The sequence below is a fragment of the Alternaria rosae genome (genome assembly GCF_020736505.1).
Source record: "Alternaria rosae strain MPI-PUGE-AT-0040 chromosome Unknown BKA58scaffold_5, whole genome shotgun sequence".
Lineage (NCBI taxonomy): Eukaryota > Fungi > Ascomycota > Dothideomycetes > Pleosporales > Pleosporaceae > Alternaria > Alternaria rosae.
Window position 1 is genome coordinate 1491633 of NW_025763574.1, and position 22561 is coordinate 1514193.

General features: G+C 52.1%; 12 protein-coding genes across 12 annotated transcripts; 3 read left to right on the plus strand and 9 right to left on the minus strand.

Annotated features, from left to right (window-relative positions):
* Positions 1-1302: 1302 nt before the first annotated feature.
* On the minus strand, positions 1303-2173 carry BKA58DRAFT_176648 (uncharacterized protein). Its single transcript, XM_046165294.1, has one exon. It carries the CDS (start codon positions 2071-2073, stop codon positions 1438-1440), a length of 636 nt encoding a protein of 211 aa, XP_046025282.1. The 5' UTR covers positions 2074-2173; the 3' UTR covers positions 1303-1437.
* A 1926-nt stretch (positions 2174-4099) lies between these two features.
* On the minus strand, positions 4100-4928 carry BKA58DRAFT_411577 (uncharacterized protein; the record flags this gene model as incomplete). Its single annotated transcript, XM_046172299.1, has 2 exons — positions 4100-4809; positions 4859-4928. The coding sequence occupies 2 exons, from the start codon at positions 4926-4928 to the stop codon at positions 4100-4102; spliced, it is 780 nt and encodes a 259-aa protein (XP_046025283.1).
* Positions 4929-6064: 1136 nt separating this feature from the next.
* Positions 6065-7060, plus strand: BKA58DRAFT_439980 (uncharacterized protein; the record flags this gene model as incomplete). Its single annotated transcript, XM_046173717.1, has 4 exons — positions 6065-6179; positions 6232-6492; positions 6543-6626; positions 6681-7060. The coding sequence occupies 4 exons, from the start codon at positions 6065-6067 to the stop codon at positions 7058-7060; spliced, it is 840 nt and encodes a 279-aa protein (XP_046025284.1).
* Positions 7061-7435: 375 nt separating this feature from the next.
* Positions 7436-9007, minus strand: BKA58DRAFT_315089 (uncharacterized protein; the record flags this gene model as incomplete). Its single annotated transcript, XM_046167507.1, has 2 exons — positions 7436-7902; positions 8290-9007. The coding sequence occupies 2 exons, from the start codon at positions 9005-9007 to the stop codon at positions 7436-7438; spliced, it is 1185 nt and encodes a 394-aa protein (XP_046025285.1).
* A 454-nt stretch (positions 9008-9461) lies between these two features.
* Positions 9462-9867, minus strand: BKA58DRAFT_176701 (uncharacterized protein). The gene has a single exon (XM_046165298.1). It carries the CDS (start codon positions 9734-9736, stop codon positions 9506-9508), a length of 231 nt encoding a protein of 76 aa, XP_046025286.1. The 5' UTR covers positions 9737-9867; the 3' UTR covers positions 9462-9505.
* On the plus strand, positions 9868-11141 carry BKA58DRAFT_176700 (uncharacterized protein). The gene has a single exon (XM_046165297.1). The coding sequence runs from the start codon at positions 9999-10001 to the stop codon at positions 11100-11102; it is 1104 nt and encodes a 367-aa protein (XP_046025287.1). The 5' UTR covers positions 9868-9998; the 3' UTR covers positions 11103-11141.
* On the minus strand, positions 11142-12590 carry BKA58DRAFT_176699 (S-adenosyl-L-methionine-dependent methyltransferase). The gene is made up of 2 exons (XM_046165296.1): positions 11640-12590; positions 11142-11580 (listed from the first exon to the last, which is right to left on the minus strand). The coding sequence occupies exons 1-2, from the start codon at positions 12201-12203 to the stop codon at positions 11182-11184; spliced, it is 963 nt and encodes a 320-aa protein (XP_046025288.1). The 5' UTR covers positions 12204-12590; the 3' UTR covers positions 11142-11181.
* BKA58DRAFT_176698 (major facilitator superfamily domain-containing protein) lies at positions 12591-14786 on the plus strand. Its single transcript, XM_046165295.1, has one exon. The coding sequence runs from the start codon at positions 12979-12981 to the stop codon at positions 14749-14751; it is 1773 nt and encodes a 590-aa protein (XP_046025289.1). The 5' UTR covers positions 12591-12978; the 3' UTR covers positions 14752-14786.
* A 223-nt stretch (positions 14787-15009) lies between these two features.
* On the minus strand, positions 15010-16625 carry BKA58DRAFT_469460 (uncharacterized protein; the record flags this gene model as incomplete). Its single annotated transcript, XM_046175147.1, has 4 exons — positions 15010-15659; positions 15715-16036; positions 16281-16563; positions 16615-16625. The coding sequence occupies 4 exons, from the start codon at positions 16623-16625 to the stop codon at positions 15310-15312; spliced, it is 966 nt and encodes a 321-aa protein (XP_046025290.1). The 3' UTR covers positions 15010-15309.
* Positions 16626-16670: 45 nt separating this feature from the next.
* Positions 16671-18740, minus strand: BKA58DRAFT_176766 (Rhamnogalacturonase B, N-terminal-domain-containing protein). The gene is made up of 3 exons (XM_046165299.1): positions 17885-18740; positions 17512-17831; positions 16671-17454 (listed from the first exon to the last, which is right to left on the minus strand). Exons 1-3 carry the CDS (start codon positions 18573-18575, stop codon positions 16828-16830), a joined length of 1638 nt encoding a protein of 545 aa, XP_046025291.1. The 5' UTR covers positions 18576-18740; the 3' UTR covers positions 16671-16827.
* A 511-nt stretch (positions 18741-19251) lies between these two features.
* BKA58DRAFT_385071 (uncharacterized protein) lies at positions 19252-20198 on the minus strand. Its single transcript, XM_046170332.1, has 3 exons — positions 19965-20198; positions 19690-19915; positions 19252-19641 (listed from the first exon to the last, which is right to left on the minus strand). Exons 1-3 carry the CDS (start codon positions 20164-20166, stop codon positions 19611-19613), a joined length of 459 nt encoding a protein of 152 aa, XP_046025292.1. The 5' UTR covers positions 20167-20198; the 3' UTR covers positions 19252-19610.
* Positions 20199-22329, minus strand: BKA58DRAFT_385073 (uncharacterized protein). The gene is made up of 2 exons (XM_046170333.1): positions 21366-22329; positions 20199-21315 (listed from the first exon to the last, which is right to left on the minus strand). The coding sequence occupies exons 1-2, from the start codon at positions 22120-22122 to the stop codon at positions 20480-20482; spliced, it is 1593 nt and encodes a 530-aa protein (XP_046025293.1). The 5' UTR covers positions 22123-22329; the 3' UTR covers positions 20199-20479.
* Between the last annotated feature and the right edge of the window lie 232 nt (positions 22330-22561).

The window sequence follows — 22561 nt, forward strand, 5'->3', positions numbered from 1 at the left end:
CCCGGCTCGTAGATCTCAAGCCACAGTTGTTTAACTTTCTCTTGCCCATCTTGCTCCCATATGTCCAAGCCGTAATCATGTCTGGTGGTTTCCACCTTAATCTCTAAAGCAACCGTCTCGCTATCAAAATCGTCCCCACGGTCTAGTTGAAGAGAGCATGATTCCAGTACCAGACAGAGTACGCCATTGAGTGGGCCGGAGAACTTGCGGTACACGGACTGGTTGGCCCCAGGTCGTAGGAGGAAATGCGAAGCGAAGAACTCCGGATCGTCGCAAGGCGCGAGCTTGATGAGCGACATCTGGGACTGGATATCTGTGTAGTCATTCAAGAGGGGCGTCATCGTAGTCCGAGCGTAAGTTCTCATACGAGGTTATCACGACGTCAACTGCTGCAAGCTCGTCTGCAGTATGCGCAGTGGTGTGAGACCACGACTCGTTTCCGTGGTGTACAATCAAACTTGGAGGGTTTTTCAAATGCACCTTGAGCACTTTCTCCCATACGAGAATGAGGAAGATGGGCTCTTTCGCATTCGAAAGCTCCGAGCATGTTGCGAAATCCTTCTCTGGCTCCGTTGTATGATCATCTACTCCTACCTTGAACTCCTCCTGTATCAGGCGCCACAGTGGCTTATGCTGAATTTTCAGAAGTACAAGATCCACCTCCTTTGCCTTCTTGTTCTTGTTTCTGCACTTCGTCTTTGCCGGCTTCTAGTCATTGTCTTCTTTAGGGGCGGTGTATGCCTCGATCTTCTGCCTCCTCCACGTTGGGTTGAATTCTCCAGTCTCATGTTCAATGTGCACGAGCTTCTTTGTGGCATTGGGGAGTAGGGGGACTGCGTCATCAAAGTCTTGGAATGGTCGCTCCCTGAGCGGACATTTGCGTTTGAAGCTCGGCGGAATCATGGCGATGGATGTACGGCGAGCTTCTATACAAAAGAGAAAAACATGATAGGGAAGATCTCGATATATCCTTCTACTCTGGAGCCTACATGATTGTAAAAAGAGATAAATGGAAAGTTTGATAGCAATATAGACTCTTAGGTCAATTTGAGGCCTGCTTACAGATGAATGTTCTTTCTCCATCCTAATCAAGCAGGTGCGTGTTGGAAATTCCCATTAGATGGAGATGGAGTGGCGGCAGCTTTACAGGGTGACTGCGGCAAGTAACCATACTGTGAGCTACAGCATGACGATATGAGATCATATAGGATATAAGGATTTCTAAAGTTCAACTATAGAAGGCGCAATGTAGTTGCTAATTTTATGACTACGATAAGACTTCTATCACAGTCGCCTAGACGACAGACATTCCATCAAAGACCAACAACACCAGGATTCATCGACTCGTCGAAGGTCTCCTTTCCCTAAAGCAAGAACTCCATTCCGGTGACACTATCTATGTCGCCCTAATTCCTTCTCCAACATCCTTGGCAAATATCATATCCTCTGTATCTCCTGTTGCCAGCTGTGGTGGGTTTGGCCCTCCGGAAACATACTGCTAACCACTTTCCCCGTCTTCATATCGTAATGTGATCCCGGTGGTAGCTGGGTGTGCATTCCACCCGGACTTGCCCTTCCGCCTCCACCTCCTTCGTTTTGTCTTGGATCGAGGAACTGTCCATGGCCACTTACACCTGACCCTGGCCGTTGTGGCTGAGAATTGGATCGCGCGCGCCACCGCTGACTCTGCTCGTCGTCCCGGGTGAAGCGATCGTATGGATTGGGCATGCGGACGTCAGGCTGAAACGTAGCGGCGCGCGACGGGGCGAAGGATGGTGGCTCCCATTGACTTCGTCCTGTTGCTCTCTCAATGTAATACCAGCGTTGACTTCTTGCATCGAACTCCTGTATCCAGCCTTGCGGCACTGAGGGTGGACCACCTTGTGGGGCCGGGCTGCCCGGATAGCCACTTTGAGACGGCGGTCGGCCTTGCTGTTGTCGATTTAAGACAGGCATTTGGTGATATCCATTTGCACGAGGTGGTGATCTGGTTCCGCGTTTCTGTTGCTCAAACTTGTGGATCTGTTTCGTGATGTAGTTATCCGCGCGCTGTATGTAGGTTTCGAATGACATGGTGGCGTTCGCCTCGTAGATCAGGATAGCGCTAGCCTCGTCTCGCAACAACGTTAGACTAAAGGAGTAGTAGACGATGGCAGTTGTGGTGCGTTTCACACAGCCACAATGGGGGCGTCGCGCTATATATGCTGTACCCAATCCCTCCCCCCACGGCGTGCGTAAGCCACTCCTAGCCACATGGTACCAGCAGCTCTACATCACAATGCAGGACTAGCCGCACCAGCACACTGCAGAAGTCTCATCAAAATGGCGCCGTAATTTTGAAGCTTAGCATGGCTTCTATGGCGCAGGCCGCCGTGTGATTGGCCAAAGCAGGGGCGGTGCGGAAAACGCGGAAGTGTGGCTCGCGTCAGGTGGCTTTCGCGGTTCGCTAATTTGCCGATTTCCGTGGCGCATGCGACAGTGAGGGATGTGACACCGAGTGTTCGTATCACCGAAAGCTGCCCGAAACAACAATTTGGCGCATACGAGGTCATGTGCGCAATGCTTCCGAACCATGAGGAAGAAACGATGAGTATTGGTGCGTCATGGCCGAGCTCTTGCTAGAAGTCTATGTCACCGTCATCCCTGCGTCCCAGGAAGCAATCACCAAAAGGAACGTGGAAAAAAGCTTGCCAACTCATCCCTCGATATTAGTGCTCGGTTGATCCTAGTACTAGTGATGCAGAGTGAGCCTTCTTTTCAGGACCGTATACACGATAAGGTATCTGGACACAAGCTTCGGGTGAAGGTCGAAGTTTCCAATGATGTGAGAGAAGCCCCTGTTGAAGGCCAATACCCAGCCTGGTTGGTCATCCCAAATCCAGGTGTTCAGGCCGGCGGCATTGCGGATCGTGCGCACCTTCGTGGGGTGACGATCACCTGCCAGGTGGAACATGATGTGTTGTGCGAACGCGCTTCGATGAAGGCAAGGGAAACGATCGAGTGCCTATATGAATACTCCAGTACAAGAAGTTTGTTCCTCTTTGAGAAAGAGACAAGATCTTCGAGCTGTATACCCAGGTAGTATCTCGAACAGGTCAAGATTGTCATCGAGCTCAATAATGGCAGTGTTTGATCGATACGTATAGTGGACAAAACTCCTGACGTAGCTGGGTATAGACCTAGGCCAGATCGCAGTAATCCTGGGAATGGCGCATACCCACTTCGTATCGACGTAGCAAAAAGGGCATGCTCGGAAGTGTACGCGTGTTTGGAGTCCGCGTCTGGAATGACGTACTCATGATCATGGTTACATCCACGGATAGTCCTGATTTCAAGGATTCTACGGTTGAGTAATTTTTGAATAAAAGGGATGGAAGAATGACCAGCTCTACGAACGGAGAGGCTGACAGTAGTTGACAGTTCGGTGGAGCCAGCGGAGAGCAGCCCGCTCGCGCGCTCGGATCGACGGCTGACATCTGCGGTGTGCTTGCGACAGGCTCGTAGCAGAGAACGTTAGTATCGCGCATGCCCACTAGTTTCAGTGTATGCCTCGTTGTGTTTACGCGGAATGACTGCTCTTGTGAGGTCTCCCGTAAGTTGTGTTTCGAGCTGCCCCTAATGCTTTGCTGCGTACCGCCAGCATACTTGGTGCATGTACTTCACCTATTAAGGATTAGATACACCTGAGCGGTTCTGCGAAGAGATTTGACAAATATTGTATTGGCTTCCAGAATTCGTTGGCGGAAGCCATGTTATCCTACCGAAATAAGAGAGAACACTACCTAGGGACACCAATCGCCGCCGGAGTCCATCGGGCTTTCAGCTAAGTGCAGCATGCACAGGTAGATCCGGAAATTCAGAGTGAGTGATGGGCCGGGTCGACGGGTTTGGTTGTCGTTTGGATTCCTGCCCAGGCGCGACACGTCGCATCCATGAATATCATGAGCGATAATGACGTCACAGTCACGTGCTCTCGTCATCCGATCTCGGATTGCTGCATGCATCTGCAGTCAACTCCAGAATTTGTATTCAAATTCGTATTACAGCCATTATTTCTGACACCGAGACGAATCTCCGTCACGAACCCATCTCGCCATGTTTACTTCGAAACCTTGATGAAGTCACCGCGCAGCCACTTCGGCGCACCTTTCCTCACGAAGATCATGTCGTTCTCCGTGTCCAGTCCGAGTGCACTGAACCACTCCAATGCATCCTCTGGTACGTGCGGTAGCCTTGTCACTGATATTTTACACTGCTTGACCCAAGGCACTTTGCTTTTGGGATCCAGTACTAGCCTCAAACCGAATACGCTCGCTTCTTTCAGCTCCACGCTCTTGAAGACGCCCTCCACTGCGGCCTTCCACTCCCTCTCGTAACCAACGAACAGTTCGTTGAAGACTGCGCCTCCCTTGCCCACGAACTCGTACTCGAGACCAGGCGTTTGGAAAAGGCTTAGAAGCAGAGGTCGGATTTCGATCGGTGTGTCGTATTTGCCACGGCGTTCGACATCAGTACGTATTGTGAGCCAGGCGCTGATGGTGTTGCGATCGACGGCACACTTGCCAGACGATGGGTAGATGGTATCCAGGTAGTCTTGCGCATCACGAATGTGGACCGATATGGCACGGTCCCTCAAGTACAGGTCGCGGAACTCGCGACGCGTTTGTCGGGACGCCTGAGTCAAGCTGTAGTAACCGCGCGCAGCCCAGAACGCTTCACTTGTTGTTGTAACACTGCGCCGGCTGGCGTGCTGCTCAATAAGACGCTCCTTGTCATTCGCGGCAAGCGAGTAGATCCTGTTGCGCACCTCTACGCGTCTGTGAGCTGAGAACAAGTTGTGCCGAGGTTGTTATAGTACCTTGCGGGAGGTCGCTAAAGCCCCGGCCCGCAGACCTGCCATGATTCACGCTGGACGGGTTCGAAGACATTGTGACGCTCATTGTAATGCTGCTACAAGCTTTTGCGCAAAACAAAAGCTTTCTTGGGAGTTCAGGGGGGTTAGTGGAGGTTATGGAGAGAGGCATATTAAGGAAGGTGAAGGGCTGAGTGTCAGCGTGCTAGCCGCAATAGGCAGGACGTAATCGTTAGCCGCTAGAAGATACGTAATTTGATTGTCGACCGAGCGACAAACGACGCAGTCTCTCACACGTCGCCTTTATTCACTTCTTATTGACTAGCAAGCCACTCTCATGCCATGCGAATTAGATGAAAACAGCGCTCCTCCAACGAACCGATGTGCGCATGGCCTCAAACCACCGCATTCAGCTCGCATCGTATTCGACCAACAGTCAACATTCACAACTGAGCTGGTTCCCAAGCACAACAGAAGAGAAGATGCAACAACTTCTATGAATAAGAAGTTGCCCACGGCGATCCTGGACTGTGGGATCTCGCGAGTTATGCGAAATCGTGAAGCCAGCGTACCGATGTCAAAAGGCCATTTTCGTCCGCACCATCGATTATATCCACCTGATCCCCCGGTTCTTCCGGAGTATCGATACAACTTCAGATCCTGACCCTAAAGTGATCCATGTCTATTGGGAAACTAAAGGTCGCTATCGAAAGTGGAGCGCAAAAGCTAATGTCGTTGACAAAACCTCTGATAACACTTTGTAGTCAGTTTTGGACGAGACCATAGCTCCGTGGTATGTATTGAAACGACTGTAGTAGTCGTAGGAATGCTCGACGCTGCCTCTGTGGTCGTTTTCCTCTCTAGTACAGGATTTTACACAACCGCGCCTCATACCCAGTATACACCACGCGATAAAGCTATAATTTCAGTAGTCGCAACTCGTAATGCTGCTCATCAAAAGGGCTTGTCTTGTCTAAGCGATCGTGTCTCCGCACAGGCAACTTTCGCCCTTACCACCAGGAAGCTCTGACTCTTTCACTACGATCCTAGACCGTTGGCTAAGCTCCAATCGGCTTATACTCACCTTCACTTATACACATGACTAAACAAAATCCTGCCCCTTCCACTTTCTTTACTCCATCACCGGTACTCAACGCAACCAATCCCAACTTCTGGTCGGGTTTATACCAACAGCGTATCCCTACGCCCAACATGAAACTATTCAGTACCTTGGCCCTGTGCCTGATCGCTGGTCTCGCACTCTTTACTGCCGCTTCTCCCACTGTAGGCGGCAACATCACCGACGTCTCACCTGTTGAGTACACAAGTATGAGGCAGCTCTCCACGGTCTCTTGTCATTCACCTACTGACAACGATAGACGTGACTACCGCCACATGTTGCGATTGGCGCCCAATCGAGATCCACCACGGTTTCGCCACTGTGGAAGTCTGGGTTGGCCGTCCCGCTATCAACGCTGGTTTCCTCAAAGGCGAAGAAATGAAAGCTGCAGTTGACCATGCAATGGATTACCTTTGTGAGGAGCGCGATGGAAGGTGCGGGGCCTTCTACCCAGACCGCATTTGCCTAAAGGTCGAATACGTCTCCAAGAAAAATCCGTTTCCTGTTGAGTGGAGGTGGGGTAAGTAATGTTATCCGCGATGGGTATGCATGCATTCATCTCAGTTCTAGCCCAGCTGTGTTTTTCAGCTCACGGCGAGTGGGAAAGCCCACATATCCGTCAGCTTCTCATTGATACGGTTTCTATGGTCCTCAGTAAGTGCTCACTTATCGAGCATTAGGCAAACCCACTAACTTTTTTCTTTGCAGTGGGGTTTACAGATGACTCTTACACCAATCCCAACTGCTATGAGTTTCCCGGCAAGATGATGTGCAACATCCCGAATGCAGTCCACGTCCGCCTCCCCCCTATGGACGGCTGGAAGAACACGAAGATCAACTGGATCACCGTCGATATTGCAGGCGGTGGTGATGTTCAGCACGAATTCCATTGTTGCGAGACGCGCGATAAGGTCGACGCGCGGCTCGACACGCTATATGACCGGATGACCGATGTTTTCTATGAGGACTATGGGAAATTCAGGTCGGTAATGTGCATGATTAATAGCTGGATGACCTGCGAACAGTGTTACGACAAATTCAACATCGAGAACTGTAAGAAGTGTGGCAGTAAGTGCATAAAGCTATAAGCGCTCTGCGTACACGTCGAGATTCCGCACGCCACCTTCAAGAATGAGACATACCAGAGAAATATTTTGGCGGCTAGGCTTCTCATTTGGGAGCTTCATGGGCGGATAGTAGAGAGCGTTCAGCTCTTTTGTATCCTATCATTGTCATAGAATCTCAACACTAAGCTCATTCACTAGCAGGAGTTACGCATCCTCGACGCCGTAATGTAGAGTGTTCAGTTGTCGCAACTCGTGTTCTTGGAAGTGTGACTTTTGGTGCTATCTTGTATGTACTGTCGTGCATTCCCCTTTGCGAGCCATCTTGTACAGCAGAATCATGTCATCCTCTGTGACCTCCGCGGCGCGCTCGTATCCACTGCCACTAGACGCAGCAGTCTAGGCTGGTCGAGAAGGAATCCCCAACAACGCCATTACATTCCCCCCTGCGTTATGCTCCTTGATCATCCTTGAGATGACTCGCATCAGGTACGGGCGTCCCTCAATTGGTAAGCTCGCCTTGAACTGTTCGATCCACCGACCTGCGCGCTCCTTGTTCTGTGCAGCTTCTTCTGACGGGCTATCCGGGGTACATAGCACGACCCGCAGACACTGCCAGACCTGTAGTAAGTGGCGATTGATTTCCGCGCGGAGCTGGACGGACAGTTGCGGCGGTGTAGGGTTCGGTGCAGGAGTGGAATCCTGAGGATACGACACCGGATAGCCTTGGAATGCGGGTGGCTGAAGCGGCGACATCTGCTGTTGAGGAGTGTGAGGCATATTGTAGTATGGGTCCGAGGACGAGGGGGAGGATTGCACGGGTGTGATGCCCGGCTGAAGCGGGGGTTGAGCATAAACCTGGTGAGCTTGAGGCTGAGACCGAGGCTGTTGATTCTGATGCACTTGGTTTGCATGAGCTTGGAAAGCCTCCTGCGTCTGTAACTGCTGTGATATCTGAGTCTGCAACTTCATGGCAGCCTGCATGCTAGCTATCGACTGGTTGACAATGAGAGTGGCATTTTGGATGTTCAAGAAGGCCTTCGTTCGTAGAGCATTATCTTGAGAGTCGCGCGCAACGGCCCCATTTTCGTGGAGAAGCTTCGCAATCTCCATGCGCTTGTCTGGGTGAAGAAAATTGTAGCGCGGATCGTGCAGTATATCGTTTGGACGGAGAAGAGGCATCTGCTTGCTCGGATTTGGGAAGTTGTTCCAAGCTGGAATGGGAGTAGAGCTCTCAGGCAGACCGGTGACACTATATGGCTGTTGTTGGGGCAGCGTGATTGGGGGAGGTAGCGTTGGCGTTGGTGAGGTGAAAGGCGAGAGCATGGTCGGCTGGTGACGTGAGTTTATCTGCGCCAGGTTCTCATCGATATCAGTGGTAGATGAGGAGCGCAAGAAGGACGGCTTTTGTTGCTGACCAACAGGCTGTTGATAGACTGGAGCATTCCTCATCTGCGTCTGTTGTCTGGTCAGTCTCACTGGCTGCTGCTGCTGCTGCGATGGACTAAAGCGAACTGTTGATCCAGGCTGGAGCCGGCGCTGCGACGCATTCGACATGCTGCGTTGCGCAATCTCCTTCTCGTGAACAGTGCGGACGCCCTGGGGCGGTAACAACGGATAAAAAGGACTGCCCGTCTGCGAGCGTACATCCAATCCAGGAGTAGTACTACCGCTGCGTGTGCCAGTCACGTCGGCGTTAGCGAAGCCATAGTTTTCGTGTTGCAGCTCTCTCATAGCTGCAGGTTCAAGCGTCTCGAGTCGTTCGGCGGTCTTGTAAGACCAAGATCGTGAAGGCATGCTGTTAGTGTACCGGACCGGCGGGGGTAGATTCATGTAGTATATCGCAGGGTGTAAACCAGGCTCCTGGGTCACAACCAGGCGCTCGTCGGGTCCGTAGATGAAGTCTGTGTAGGCAGGGAAGATGTCGCAGTCGCGCTGCAGGTCTTCCCAGTCCTGATCGTGGAAAGGCATCTCTATGACTGTCGGTGATCAATCGGTATCAATGGTAGAGTGAGAGAATGACGCATTCCAGTGGTATTTCGGCGGTGGTGTTGACAAGCCCTGTGCGCTCGGTAGCGCCTAATGGAAGGCGCGCGGCCGCCAAGAGAGGTGTGGTGGAGGAGCGGGATGGTGAAGCTGAGTTGCGTACTTGTTTCGTTTGCAATACAATGTTTAGAGCAATGTAAGAGCCGGTTATGTTCGCAGGACATTGCCGGTGGCCGAGCGACTCTCTTTGCATGACGTTAGGCTTCATGGTTCGGATAATCTCGATTCGTCCGCGATTGTCTCTAAATGAGCTTGATGCTGATGACCTCTATCTAGTCATGCAGAACTACAAACATGAAGCGAGCGTAGAGAATGAATTCGGGGGTGCACTGTAGGCGCATCTGGCGGATTCGAGCTTTTTGGCTGACCGACAGATAGAACTGAGAGTGACAGTTATCTTGCATGTCTCCAGCTTACCAGGCCTTATTGTAGTACATTTGAAATCCTGTTGCTATTTTTAGAGCTGGGTGGTCGAATAAGTTCAACTCGATATCGCTTACAAGCGTCCTGACAATTTCGAAAGCGTTCGGCGCCTGGGATCATGGTGGTGCAATCTACTACCTTGACACTGCGGGTGTTTGTGATTCCAACTAACAAATGAAAGGGTAACGGAAAGCAAAAGAAAGGCATCATATCTCGGCGCCAGCGATACATGAGATGAATGCCTGCTCAAATCCATCCCTTGAAGTGTGAGTTGACGACAGAACGGAGCCAAGAAATAAGTTAGCGAGATACGTGGGTTTCCGCGATATCTCTTGTTATCGAGAAAGTGCAGAGGCGATCAAGTATCAAGCCTTAAGCATCGAAATGATAGCATTCTTGGTGATAGGCGAAGTATGTGGACGAAGACAGACGATGAAGTTTAGGTAACAGACAAGGTAGGTGTCGGCGAAACCATTCACCGAGACGCCAAAGAATGTCGCGCTCCCCACCACCCCACCATCGTTTGGTCGATCTCACAGCAAAGTACCCACGGTCTCTACCTTACCTCGGTTCCTCCGCCACCCTACCTCCCTTGTTCCACGATACTCTGCACCTCACAATGAGCGACGCGACGCCTATACCTGAACCAGAAACCCTCGAAGCGCTCCAATCTCGGCACCGCAAAGAGCAACGCGACCTCGTATCCCGTATAACACAAAAGAAGAAGCAAGCGAGCAAAAAGACACGAAAAGGTGTCAATGATGAGTGCGAGCGACTCGAACGCGAATTGAAAGAGCGGCAGGCGCTTGAACTCGCTGTGCAGAATGGAGAGGCTGTAGATGCGGAGGCGCAAGCAGAGGATCCACAAAGCTCTGGGGATGAAGCGCAGGACATTCAAGAAGACATGTCCAATCTCAGGGTTGATGGTCCTGGTTCGGATGGCAGAAACGGCAGCACCAATGGCGATTCTACCGAGCCCAAGAAGAAGAAGCCGAACCGTGCCAAAGCCCGCCTCGCCCGTCGCGCCGCCGAACAAGCCTCCATGATCGCAGAAGCAGAGCGCGAAGCTGCCAACGCACCGAACCCACGCGAACTCGAACGCAAACGTATGGCGACACAGTTACAAGAATACGGGCTTGCGCTGCATGAGATACGGGCGGATGGTCATTGTTTATATGCCGCAGTCGCAGATCAATTGCAGACACGAGAGTTGGGCTTGAAGCCAAGGATAGGTGTTACCATCAACGGGCAGGCAGGTCAAGAGGCGGACGCTAAGCCTGAGGCATACAAGACGGTCAGGCACGCAGCAGCAGACTGGATCCAAGGCCACGCGGACGACTTTTCGGGCTTCATGGAAGACCCGTTGCCGGAACATGTGCGCAAGATTAGAGAGACAGGCGAGTGGGGTGGCCATCTGGAACTGCTTGCATTAGCTCGGACATACGGTCTAAGGATATGCGTGCTGCACAGCGATGGGCAGGTGGATCGGATAGAAGGCGAGGATGAGGTCAAAGAGAAGGAAGAAATATGGCTGGGATACTACAAGCACAGTCACGGCCTAGGCGAGCACTACAACTCGCTACGCAAGGTTAGCTGAGGTCGAGAGCGGTGATGCAGATACTGGCATTTACAGAACGGCGACCAGAGACATGCAACCTCTCAGCAACCTGCTACGCTCAATGCCATCTCTGCTCGTCGGGACAATCCGCCTTGTGCCGCCACATACTCACGCAATCCCTTACGAGGCCCTTGATCACGCCAGTCTCGTGGGTCCGCTTGGGCGTATAGTGCGCAATTTTGACCAGTGCCTTGTCCGTCTCCTCTCTATCCGTCTTTTTCACCACGCCCTGGTCGTCATACGAGATCTCCTCACCTGGCTGCTTGAGCAGCTCGGTATGTACAAGAGGCGGAAGCGACCACGGAGGGCCACCGGAGGATGCGGGCTTGTGTGTTGGGAATTCGAGACAGATGAGGACACCACCGGTGGACGGGGAGTTCGCGGCTGGCCGGCGGAGAAGCGTGGTCACTCGAGATGCCCATTTTGGCCTCATCGATGGAGGGAGCGCGCAGAGGAACTACTCGTCGCATTAGTACAGAAGACCAGGCAATGACCCACGTCTGGAACTCTACTCACCGTATTGTCGTAGATAATGTCAAATCCTTCATCGCCCTCCCATCCCTCTACATCTGCCAACCAGCCATCCTCAAAGAAGTCCCCACATACAACATTCATCGCCCCTTTCCCAACCTTCTCGTTCGCGACTGCGTACTCTCCTCCCAGCGGTCCCTTACCAGGGTCTTCCAAATACTTTCTCGCTGCGTCTGCAGCATGTGAAGACACCTCGAGCCCATAAGCGTCGTACCCATGCGCTGCGAACAAGGCGACATCGTATCCCTTTCCACACCCTGGTACAAGCGCCCTCCTCCTCTTCCCATCGTCTCGTAAGGGTCCAGCGAGGGACGCATAACCCGCCGACTCGCTGTTAGGTGGTGGTGCGCCGAGTGAGGGATTCGGGTCTGGGGACGACAATGGACGACCACGCTCTTGCAGCAGGTCAATCAAGGCCGGGTTTGCGTGACCACGATCCCAAGGTAGAAATGTGGATTCTCTCCATAGGTCGTCCCAGCGGTTGTTGTGCTCCTTGTCAGGAGCCGAGGAGAAGTGTGTTCGGAGGCGGTCTTGGTTCTGGGTAGCCATGGTGTGGGCAATCGAAATTGAGTATATAGGATGCTGGCTGAGTTCGTCTTGAAGGCCAATGGCTTGGTGGTGTCGTGGGATAGCTTTCGACGATGATGACGGAATGAGGAAGCCGAGGCCTTCCAAGCCATTTCGAGCTAACCCATCTTTACCCCGCCAACACTTGCTCGCACGACAACGCCAAACGTGACGATAACGGCCTTGCAGCTGCGATCGGATCCTGCGATGTCAACCTCAAGGGTGTTTGGACTTGGCTGGCAGATGCACGCACATAATCATCGAACGGGCTGACTTTGCTGCGGCCCTACGACAGATACGACAGATCTACACCTGGTGCTGGCACATCCCGTGCCGTGAAGCTTCAATTACCCGGATCGCAAGCATGCTTCCTACTGGGCCCACCCTTGCTTCGGATATAATTAATGCGATTTGTTTCCGCATGGCAAATCGCCTGTTCCGGCAGTCACTTCTGCTTAGTTATCGCTCAACAACTGCGTTTCGCTGGCTTTCGTCTGGAGTCATGGCCTGGTTTGACTTTTCTTCGCCCACATTCCCCGTGTTGAGGACACACTGCGGTGTGCATAGCGTACAGGTACGCGCTGATAGTATGCTGAAGAGCTAGAGATAGCGGCTGTCGACAACCGAGGTATTACGACGCATACGGAAAAGAGCAGGTGCACGCGGAAATCAGTGCAGGCTGTCGATTGACATAACCTTGTGAAGATCTGAGCGTTGCGCTACTTAGCATTCTTTGTTTTCGTTCTTGCAACGGTCGATGATGGCAGACGACGAGAAGGTTAGATCGCCTTCCGGGATGTTGAAACAGGAGAATGTGCCGGACCGAGGCATCGAAGAAGAGACGAAATTAGAACAGGAAGAAATATCGGAAAAAGACATGCTAGAAACAAGCAACCAAGGGAACGACGACACAATGTCGATTTCGTCATCACGAGCCTCGACGGCTTCAACGCACTCCACCAATGCCGACCAACCGAGAACGTCGAATACGAAACAACGGCCAGTAACTCTAGCAAGAACCACCTCAGTTCTACCTGATGCTGTCATCGTTCCACGATCACAACGCCGTGGACTCCTTGCGCGCTTCGCGCTCATCCCAGAGGTTGAGAACCCCGAACACTACGCGCGGCAAACGAAATGGCTTCTCACATTCATTGTCGCCTTTTGCGCCATGGCAGCACCAATGGGCAGCGCGATCGTTATGCCGGTCCTGCAGGAGATCAGCGTAGCTTTCAACGCAACGGAGACGGTAACCAACATGAGCGTCGCTGTGTACATGCTTAGCATGTCCATCTTCCCGTTGTGGTGGAGTTCCTTCTCTGAGCGACTGGGTAGACGTACGATATACATAACATCGTTCATACTCTTCGTCTTGTTTGCTATTCTCTCTGCTATCAGCTCTAGCATCGCTATGCTGATCGTCTTCCGCGTCCTCTCTGGTGGTGCAGCGGCATCGGTACAAGCTGTAGGCGCAGGGACCATCGCTGATGTCTGGGAGACAAAAGAGCGCGGACGGGCGATGGGTATCTTCTATCTTGGGCCACTCTGCGGACCTCTGTTTGCACCTATCATCGGTGGTGCTCTGGGGTCAGGGCTAGGCTGGCGATCAACACAGTGGTTTCTGGTCATCTACGGCGGGCTGACCCTGATCTTTATTATATTCGCTCTTCCGGAGACCCTGCACCGGAAAGAGAAACCATCCGCCGACCCAACAGCACTCCCCAATAACGACGCAGGAAAGGAGCAAAATACAACTCTCGGAAGAAGCACAACACGCGCTTCTACTGTCCAGAAAACTAAGAGCATCCTACTACACCTACGCCACATCTTCATCGATCCACTGCGCATCATCGCATGGCTCCGCTTCCCACCCGTTCTCCTAACCGTCTACTACGCCAGTATAACATTCGGCTGCCTCTACATCCTCAACATCAGTATCCAATCCACCTTCGCCGCCCAACCCTACTCCTTCTCCACCCTCATAATCGGCCTTCTTTACATTCCCAACTCAGCCGGCTACCTCCTCGCCTCACTCTTCGGCGGCAAATGGATCGACAGCATCATGCACCGCGAAGCCCGCAAAGCAGGCCGCTACGACGACAGAGGCAAGCTCATTTTCCACCCTGAAGATCGGATGAAGGAGAATGCGTGGATTGCTGCTATTCTCTGGCCTTCGGCTCTCATCGTCTATGGCTGGACGGCAGAGAAAGGCATACACTGGATTGTGCCGATGATTAGTAACTTCTTCTTTGGCATTGGCAGTATGCTCATCTTTGCGTTGGTTAATACCATGCTCACGGAGTTCATGCCTAGACGCGCTGCGTCTGGTATTGCACTGAATAACTTTCTGAGAAATATCTTTTCGTTTACGGGCGCCGTGGTTGCGGAGCCGATATTGAGTGCGATTGGAAATGGGTGGCTGATGACGATTCTGGGCATTTGGAGTGTGGTGACGGGGTGCATGGCACTGTACGCGATGGGCAGATGGGGCGAGAAGTGGAGGGAAGCTATGGTCAAGGTTTTGGGATGATAAGTTGGCAGTTCTTGAAAACTGATCGTATGCTTTTTGGGATAGCATTCACGCGATTAGAAAAATCCCGTTAGACACTTTTATCTGCTTCTTTTTCATATACAATGCTGCCAAGTTGTTGATTAAAATAAGCTGCCCAAACCCTTTGTATGTTGCCCACCGCACAACGCCTATCCCCAATACCTACTCCCTAATGCCTATTGTCTATTACCTAACACCCAATCTACACCGTCTAATAACCATCCCCCATTCCCTGTCCCCCATTCTGAGTAGAGAAGTATGCGTGGTGATATACGCAAAGCTCACAAGATATATTTTAGCCAGGAGAATACATTGTCTTATCCAATGACTACAGGTCAAAATTCAATACACTGTATGCGGCAACGCGATTCAGTTCTGTAATCTTCTAATGATATCTAAAGGGGCGATGATACCACCAAGCTCTTTCTAACACGCTGCTATATCCACCATCTTGATCTCAATGACGTCTCAGCTATTCTACATCGACAACTCACTGGTAACGTAAAGGGTCGCCTGGATGATCTACTCCGTCCTCGATTAGATGATTCCGGTTATTGTGACGATATCACAAATCTCTATGAAGGAAGCTTGCATGTTTGACTTCAACGCGCGCTGCGCCGACATGAGAAAGACGAGGACGTCCTTGCTGGAGTCATCCCATGGCGACATGTCCCAATCCCCGGCGGCCTTCCTCGCATCGAGAAGGACTTGTGCCATCGGCGCTTTGCCGCCGTTCTGCTTCGCGACCGCCTTTTGCAGTCGAGTGCAGTCGCCGACGTTGAAGTCGCTCTTGGGATCTGCGAACTTGGCGCGGATGGCCGTAATCTCCTTGGGTGTGATGAGATTTTCATCGTTCTTGATGAATTCGAAGTTGTCCTTTTCCTTCACTTTCTTCTTTTCGTTCTGAACGCGCGTCACCTTGCCTCGAGGTTTGGGTGCAACATAGCCCTTTTGGGGGCCAAGCGCTCTTGGTCAGATCTTCCCAAAGGGCGAATGCTGCGTCGCTGATAGTTCTCTCGCAAATCTCGCGCGGAAAGCAGAGCTTCTTGATGTCCTTCGCTGCAGTCTCAAAGTTGAGGTGGCGGTCGAAGACCCTTCCCCTCTCAATGTAGTACTTCGGCCTCTTGGCTAGCCCGTAGGCCCCGTTCACAACGCCAAAGTCCACCCAGACGTACTTCCCGTCCTTCGTCTTGCAAATCCGTATGCGTTCGTTGGCAGCGTTGAATTTGATCTTGATCCTCTTGTACTTTCGGGCGGGCCATATCTGGTGTTTGATGTCACGAAATATGTGTCAATGAGAAGTCGGTGTAGGATTGTAAGTTTGCTCTCAGCGCGGAAACCAATAACTATCTAAGCTACTTTTGAAGGTAAGAGAGGCCGATATCGGCATGACTTCGGGTGAGAGGATTAGAGGCGGGGTTGGCTCGGTATGGCATCGGGTACGGTGTCATGTAGACTGGGGCGTTGTAGCCATACGCACCTCCTTGAGGTACTGGATAGCCATATACCACAGGCATTGGTGTCTGCTGATACCCATACTGCGCAAATGGAGGATACTGGAGACTCTGACCTGATACTGGAGGAAAGTAGCCAATCTCTGTCTGCTCAACGACAGTTCCGTCGGGCGACCTCAGTACTTGTTGAACACACGAAGACGCTCCGACGTCTTGGGTGTCGGAACGGGTAATATAGCGGGGTACCACTTCGAGTTCTTCGTCCGAGTTATCTGCCAGGCTGTCAGGCGCGCGGGCCGGCGCTTTGAAGATTTCGTGTTGGATCTGGGTGTTGTGGCTGTTGAATGTTAGATAGTGATACTCATAATCAAAGTAGTGTTTATGCTACTTACCAGACATGGGAGACTGTCTGTCAGAGGATAGTCTCTATTCAGACTTAGATTAGGAAGACAGATGACACAGTAGCGCGATACGACTCGGATGATTGAACCCTTACTACACCAATTCGACAACGCTACGCATTTACTACTTCTGTGATACTTCCAAATGATCATTGATTCCACAAGAAATCTGTGGGGACGCCAAAAGAAAGATGACCTATCTAGGCCGCGATCATCTCAATCGCGTCGAGACTAATGCTGGGACTTAAATATCCTGTAGACGTCTTCCCAGAGATCACAGAGATCTTCAGTATCTGATACTCCCTCGCGCTCTTCACCCACGCACTTGCCGGCACACTGTACTCATAAACGTAGTTATTGCCACGGTAGGTTCCAACAGTCAGACTTCTGGTATCCCCCTGACCCTTGTCTGATTGCAAAGCAGCGGTCCAGCTGTTCACCGCAATAGCCGGTCTTCCACCAGACATGCCCTCTGTGACACCGATTCTGATCTTTGCGCCATTGGCCAGTTGCGCATCGCTGAGGCGAAAGTAGACGAGGTGGTCGTTGTTGATGTCTTTCCACATGTAGCCGGGGAAATTCGCGGCGGAGCTGGTACCCACAATGTAATTGCTAGCGTCCCATTTGGCGAGTCGCGAATCAGATGGATGCATGTATGTAGGTTTCATGGGGCTGTCGCCGAAGTTCAGGAAACCCTTGGGTGTGCCGTCCCATTCACCGATTCGCCACATGACAGCTGTGTCGGATGGGTCGTTGCAGGTGATCGTGTTTAGCGCTACGGTGCCTCCAGCAGTGACGGCGACAGTGCTAGTGTGTACCTCGAGTTCCTGCAAAATCGGGTGAGTTCACGTTGGATCAAAGTGCTGATGTATGGCTGTACTTACACCCTTGTATACAGTCAACGTGTACGAGCCTGGCAGAATCTTGCTGATTCTCCAGGAGCTGGATGATGCAATTGTCCAGTATTGCGCCTGGGCACTCTTCAGACCGACAACATACTGGTAGCCATTCTTTACGTTCGCTAAACCAACACCAGCAACGGCACCACGTTGGCTAGCCGGAACCCAGCCATCAATTCCAAGAGAGTCCATCCAGTCCCAGTTGGCGTTGCGAGCAAAGAGGGCGGTGCTCGGTGCGGCACCGTTATCCGTAAAGTGGAGGACGGAGGGACCTTGCAGGCCAAAGCGCATCACATCGGTATGACCTGTGGCACATTAGCATATGTCATGACTTCAAATTGAGGGATACTTCACGTACCCATATTGTAGTGATAGATATCATAGAGATCTAGGCCACCACTACCTCCGCGACGCACCAAGCTTCGGAAAAAGGGCCCACCCGACGCCTTCTCGTGATTCGACCTAATCATGTACATGCCGACATTTCGATTGGTATATCCGACCCAGTCGTAGTCCATAGTGCGGCCATACAACTTGCCGGAGTAATGTTTGGACCAGGTCTGACCGTTGAGTCCATTGATGTCACCGGACTCAATGGCAGCCGCACCATCGGGAACCCAGTCTGTGTCTTCGTTGATGTTATTGGTGAAAATGTTCGGCGGGATGCGAAGTATGTATCGCGATACAGTGATGCTGCTGTCTTTCTTGTTCATGAAGATATAGACGTTGGGGTTGCCATAGCGGAAGACAAGAGTGTGAACGAGCGTCCCCACTTTCATCGTCACTTTGATGACGTTGGTATATTGCTGGATAGTGACAGTGCCAGGTGCGAGACCAGATTCCACGTGTGAGTTCTTGCCATTCTGGCCGTTATACTCAACGCCACGGTACTTGATCGAGGTCATGTCGGCGTTTGACTTGCTGACCTTGACGACGAGATTCGCATTCGTATCGATAACATAGTTTTTGCCGTCATCGGTGTAGCCCCAAGCTGCAAAAACAGCCGTAGGGGCCAGTAGAAGAGCAGTGACGGTCGCTAAGAACCGCATCTTGAAGACTGACTGAGGGAAGACGACGAGCTAGAAACCTTATGGGGATCTATTGTGCAGGACGGCTTTATAGCAATGTATTTGCTTTCCCACGTGTGTGCGCAGATGGCTACTACGCACCACCACAATACCATCTTTCCCGGTGGTAGTATTGTAAAATCCATGTTAGTTACCCAAATCAAGCCGGCTCCGCCATTGGAATAGAGCACCTACGCCTTGCGGAGTAGTGCATGGAGCTGATTGTACAAGAGCCGAGCATGGGTATATATCTGGCCAGCGTTTGTAGTACTACTCCGAGCCTAGCACATCTAGTATCCGCGTGCGCACCATATCATTGGTGGGGCTGGCTTTCGGTGTTTCGAAGCAAATCCGGGGAAATTCTTGAGATTAGGAAGGAAGCTTGGTAGGCATTAGCACCACCGAGCGCACAAGTGAGAAGGCACCATGGGCCATCGTAGAGGCAAAGTGGTGCGGATAAACTTTGTGCAGATGTGAAGCGGGGACCATGATGCAGATTGAAGATGGATAGGCTTGCAGTTGTAATGAATGAGGGCGAAATGGAAAGGCCGTGTCGCGGGCCGAGGTTATGCCGATTGGTGAGCTTTGCAGGCCAGGCCTCGTGCCTTGCGACTCTGCCCCTCATAAGAGGCGCACGCCGTCGTGAGGCACATGCCGTCGTGATGCACAATATCAACGTTTTCTTCTCGACACAACTTGTGAAGATCCACACCACACTTGGGTCTTCATCTCATTGAACGGCAAGATCAGAAGATGTTGACGATTACTTTGGACCGCAGAGGTCTGCCAAAGTTTCAGGCGTCCAGGCACATGCCCGTTGTGTGCTGGCGATCCTATGGTAATTTGGCATGCCATGCTTTTTTCGGCACAAAGTCAAATATGGTCTGCATCCGAGCAAGTTTGGCTTTTTGTGTCAATCTCTACGAGGAAGCTTGGTTTTGAGCGCCACAAGGTCTACTTTGCCACTGCCATACATGCCATCTCATCACAGCTCGCAACGCATTTCCAGCCTAACACTCAGGCAAGCACGCCCTTGACGTCCAACAAGCTTCGAGTTGTCAGCTTGCATTCTTCAAAATGAGGCGTCGTGACTCACTTCTCGTCCTCACGCATCCGCTGTCGTAGAAAGTCCTTCTGCTCGTCAGGATAATTCTTGACCTTGTCAATTTCCTGCTGGGACAGCGGCTCTGGCAAAGTCCCTGCGTCAGGCTCAAACCACTTCTCTTTAGGCGTCTTGGTACCGTCAGCGAATACTAGGTTCGTCATTTGCGCTTTGAAGTCTTGTGGAAGGCGGCTCAGAAAAGCTTCGATGAGGTCAGGTCCTGTGTGGCAGGATCAGTACCGAAATGACCCGGTAGATAGGATGCTTACTGAGTCCTTCTGCTGAAAGCACTCTGCGATCTGCAGTCAGCGAGCGCAAAATGCCGTCGTTACCTAGAAACGTGATGCCGAGGATATCGTTCTTGAAGCTTTTGAGAATGCGCGTGACCTCTTGCTGGAGTGGATCACTGGTGTCGTAGGATGGTACGCATCTCGGGGCGGACGAAATTTCTTCTTTGTTTGGGTCGGTCATGATGTTCAAAGTGAAGAAACGAAGATAACTTTTGATCGATTTTAGGGTATAAAAAACATAAAAGGGTATGATGCTATGAGGCCGCCCGTAGCGACTGCGGATGAGTGTGCTTCGTCACTGGACGGCCAAGGCTCACGCCATGCGCTTACAAACAGATCGTCCTCCCTAGAAAACATTACAGGTAAAGGGGCGCTGCGCCCTGTTACAATCATAAACAGCCATACTCAAAATGGCGTACAGCTCGAACGTGAAGTGCAGGACGTAAGCACTAAGCGCAGGATGCGCATTCGCCCCAAACATTATCAATTCGTCATTATGACATCCGAGGCGCCCTGTCGATAGACATGCGAGCAGCTGCGATATCCATAGACATGCGAGGACCGCGGCCGTCAATGGAGTGCCTCGACAGTTGGTAACTCATGCGCCAGTCGAGCGGCAGACGACCTTCGTTTGTGGTCCGTCGAGAAGCGTGGCCGATAACGACATGCATCTCGAACTTATCCAATCCAGTCTTTTGCAAGTACGCTTCGTATCCCTCCGACTTGGAAGCCCGCTTCATCCACTCCTCACTCACAGCCGATGGGTAGACTACGCGCAGCAGGGGCTCAGCACCACGGAATCGGTAGTACTGTCGGATGTCATCGTGGGGAAACAGATGCAAGTCGATCCTCTTCATCGGCCCGTTGACTGCGGTAAGCCAGCTTTGGTTGCTGTTGGCAGGGTTTGGCAGCAGCTTGTTGAGCTCACCAACGATCTCGGAGATGCTGCGGAAGACTACTCCCTCAGTAGAGGTGAAGCGACAGTCGGTGCGACGTGTGCGGACGAGGCATCGGATGAGCGGCAGCAAGTCGATGGGCTCCATGTCGAAGCACGCAGCATCGATATCCAAAGAGACCTGGCCCTTGAGCGAATCAATCTTGACCAGGTTCGACTTCTGGCTCCACAGGTCGATGATGTAGTGTGCCTTCTCCGCGTATATCGGTAGGAATTCTTCGCGAAGCTGGTGGCATACCTGCGTGAGGTTGTAGTATTGCCTCCGCTTTGTCGGCTTAGGTTCGTCTTCGCGTTGGGCCAATGCTGGATCATCGTGTCGGCACATCCTGATGGGCACCTCCTCGCTCATGCGCTCGTAGATGCGGTTTCTGATCTCTGTGTTGCATTAGCGCTTGTACATATATATAGACTAGGGAGTAGCATACCTGGGGGCATGTCGAGGAAGCAAAGTGGTGCGGTCTTCTTGAGCGTCGCGACGTCTTCAACAACATCGTCAATCTCAGGAGTAGGGGATGGGACTTCAGCGAGGGCCAGTTCTGGTGTCTCGTCCTGTACGGACGGGGTGCTTTGCTCGGGTTGCTGCTCGGGGGTGATCGCACGGGTTTCTGGTTCAGGTGTCGCACTTCGAATGGGTGCAGTGACGGCAGTGTCGCAAACTTCAGGCTCTACTTGTGTATAGGCGACAGGAGTTGAGTTCCATGGCTCCTGCTCAGGGGTGGCGCAGCGAACAGGCGGGGTGACAGCGCGAGGATGTTCTTGCTCGTGCTTTTGTTCGAGTTCCTGCTTGGTCTCCTGCTCTTCGGCCGATGAAGATGTGTCTTGCTTTGTGGCGGACGTAGCGGTGACTAGGACCCTCTGTTCGACCATCCATCCCGCACTCGGTTTCGACTTCTCCGAAATGACAGCCAGCTCGACATCATCGTTCTTGCTCAGCCCGCTACCGCGACTCTCGACACCAGACCGTACACTTGCGCGCACTGGATTCGCGACGCGCTCGATACGGTCTTCATTGAGCGTGGGGATGTCGTTCGGCTCCTCAATCGTGGGGTGAACGGTGGTTGCAGTAGTTCCATGTGCGTTGCTGGGCTCGGGCGTCGCGTCGTTTGTTTCAAGCGGCTCTGTCGACGTCTCACGCGTCCGTCTCGCCCGACCACAACTGAAAAGGTCGCCCAAAAACGACATGGCTGCTCTTCCACACCACCACGGAGAGTGCGTGGGTTTTAGGAATAAGTACTGTGGGCAAGTCGCACAAAAGTAAAGAAACCAGCACAACCGTATATCGGGGCACCTGCTAGCTCATATGTTTCTTCAGTCAGGATTGCGGCATCTAGTGGAAATAAAGGCTAAGCCCTTTCAATGGTCGATGAAACGCATTGGGCGAATGAAGTCGTTGGTAAGATTGCTATCACACTGAGATGACCGGGGTGGGGCACGTGCTTTACCCCTGATCAGCGCCATAGATCCCCACTTTCGATGAGGCTTATCTTATCTGCATGTGAGCGGCAGATTCACAATTCCAGCACCTGGCATCATGCCCGCATCTTGACCAGCCTGCCGGTAGTCGCCGGGACGGTGCGCGCAGGTGATGTGTCTGGCGCAACTTACATATCGATTAAAGTTG

Excerpts from the sequence above, each read along its gene's own strand:
- BKA58DRAFT_176648 (XM_046165294.1), bottom strand. The coding sequence starts at position 2,073 with ATGTCATTCGAAACCTACATACAGCGCGCGGATAACTACATCACGAAA.
- BKA58DRAFT_176701 (XM_046165298.1), bottom strand. The coding sequence starts at position 9,736 with ATGTATCGCTGGCGCCGAGATATGATGCCTTTCTTTTGCTTTCCGTTA.
- BKA58DRAFT_176700 (XM_046165297.1), top strand. The coding sequence starts at position 9,999 with ATGTCGCGCTCCCCACCACCCCACCATCGTTTGGTCGATCTCACAGCA.
- BKA58DRAFT_176699 (XM_046165296.1), bottom strand. The coding sequence starts at position 12,203 with ATGGCTACCCAGAACCAAGACCGCCTCCGAACACACTTCTCCTCGGCT. Across the intron at positions 11,581-11,639 it reads ACATTATCTACGACAATACG|TTCCTCTGCGCGCTCCCTCC; the intron begins GTGAGTAGAGTT and ends TGCGACGAGTAG.
- BKA58DRAFT_176698 (XM_046165295.1), top strand. The coding sequence starts at position 12,979 with ATGATGGCAGACGACGAGAAGGTTAGATCGCCTTCCGGGATGTTGAAA.
- BKA58DRAFT_176766 (XM_046165299.1), bottom strand. The coding sequence starts at position 18,575 with ATGCGGTTCTTAGCGACCGTCACTGCTCTTCTACTGGCCCCTACGGCT. Across the intron at positions 17,832-17,884 it reads TATCTATCACTACAATATGG|GTCATACCGATGTGATGCGC; the intron begins GTACGTGAAGTA and ends AATGTGCCACAG. Across the intron at positions 17,455-17,511 it reads CGTTGACTGTATACAAGGGT|GAACTCGAGGTACACACTAG; the intron begins GTAAGTACAGCC and ends CCGATTTTGCAG.
- BKA58DRAFT_385071 (XM_046170332.1), bottom strand. The coding sequence starts at position 20,166 with ATGACCGACCCAAACAAAGAAGAAATTTCGTCCGCCCCGAGATGCGTA. Across the intron at positions 19,916-19,964 it reads GCTTTCAGCAGAAGGACTCA|GACCTGACCTCATCGAAGCT; the intron begins GTAAGCATCCTA and ends CCTGCCACACAG. Across the intron at positions 19,642-19,689 it reads CGGATGCGTGAGGACGAGAA|CTTGTTGGACGTCAAGGGCG; the intron begins GTGAGTCACGAC and ends GACAACTCGAAG.
- BKA58DRAFT_385073 (XM_046170333.1), bottom strand. The coding sequence starts at position 22,122 with ATGTCGTTTTTGGGCGACCTTTTCAGTTGTGGTCGGGCGAGACGGACG. Across the intron at positions 21,316-21,365 it reads CTTCCTCGACATGCCCCCAG|AGATCAGAAACCGCATCTAC; the intron begins GTATGCTACTCC and ends AATGCAACACAG.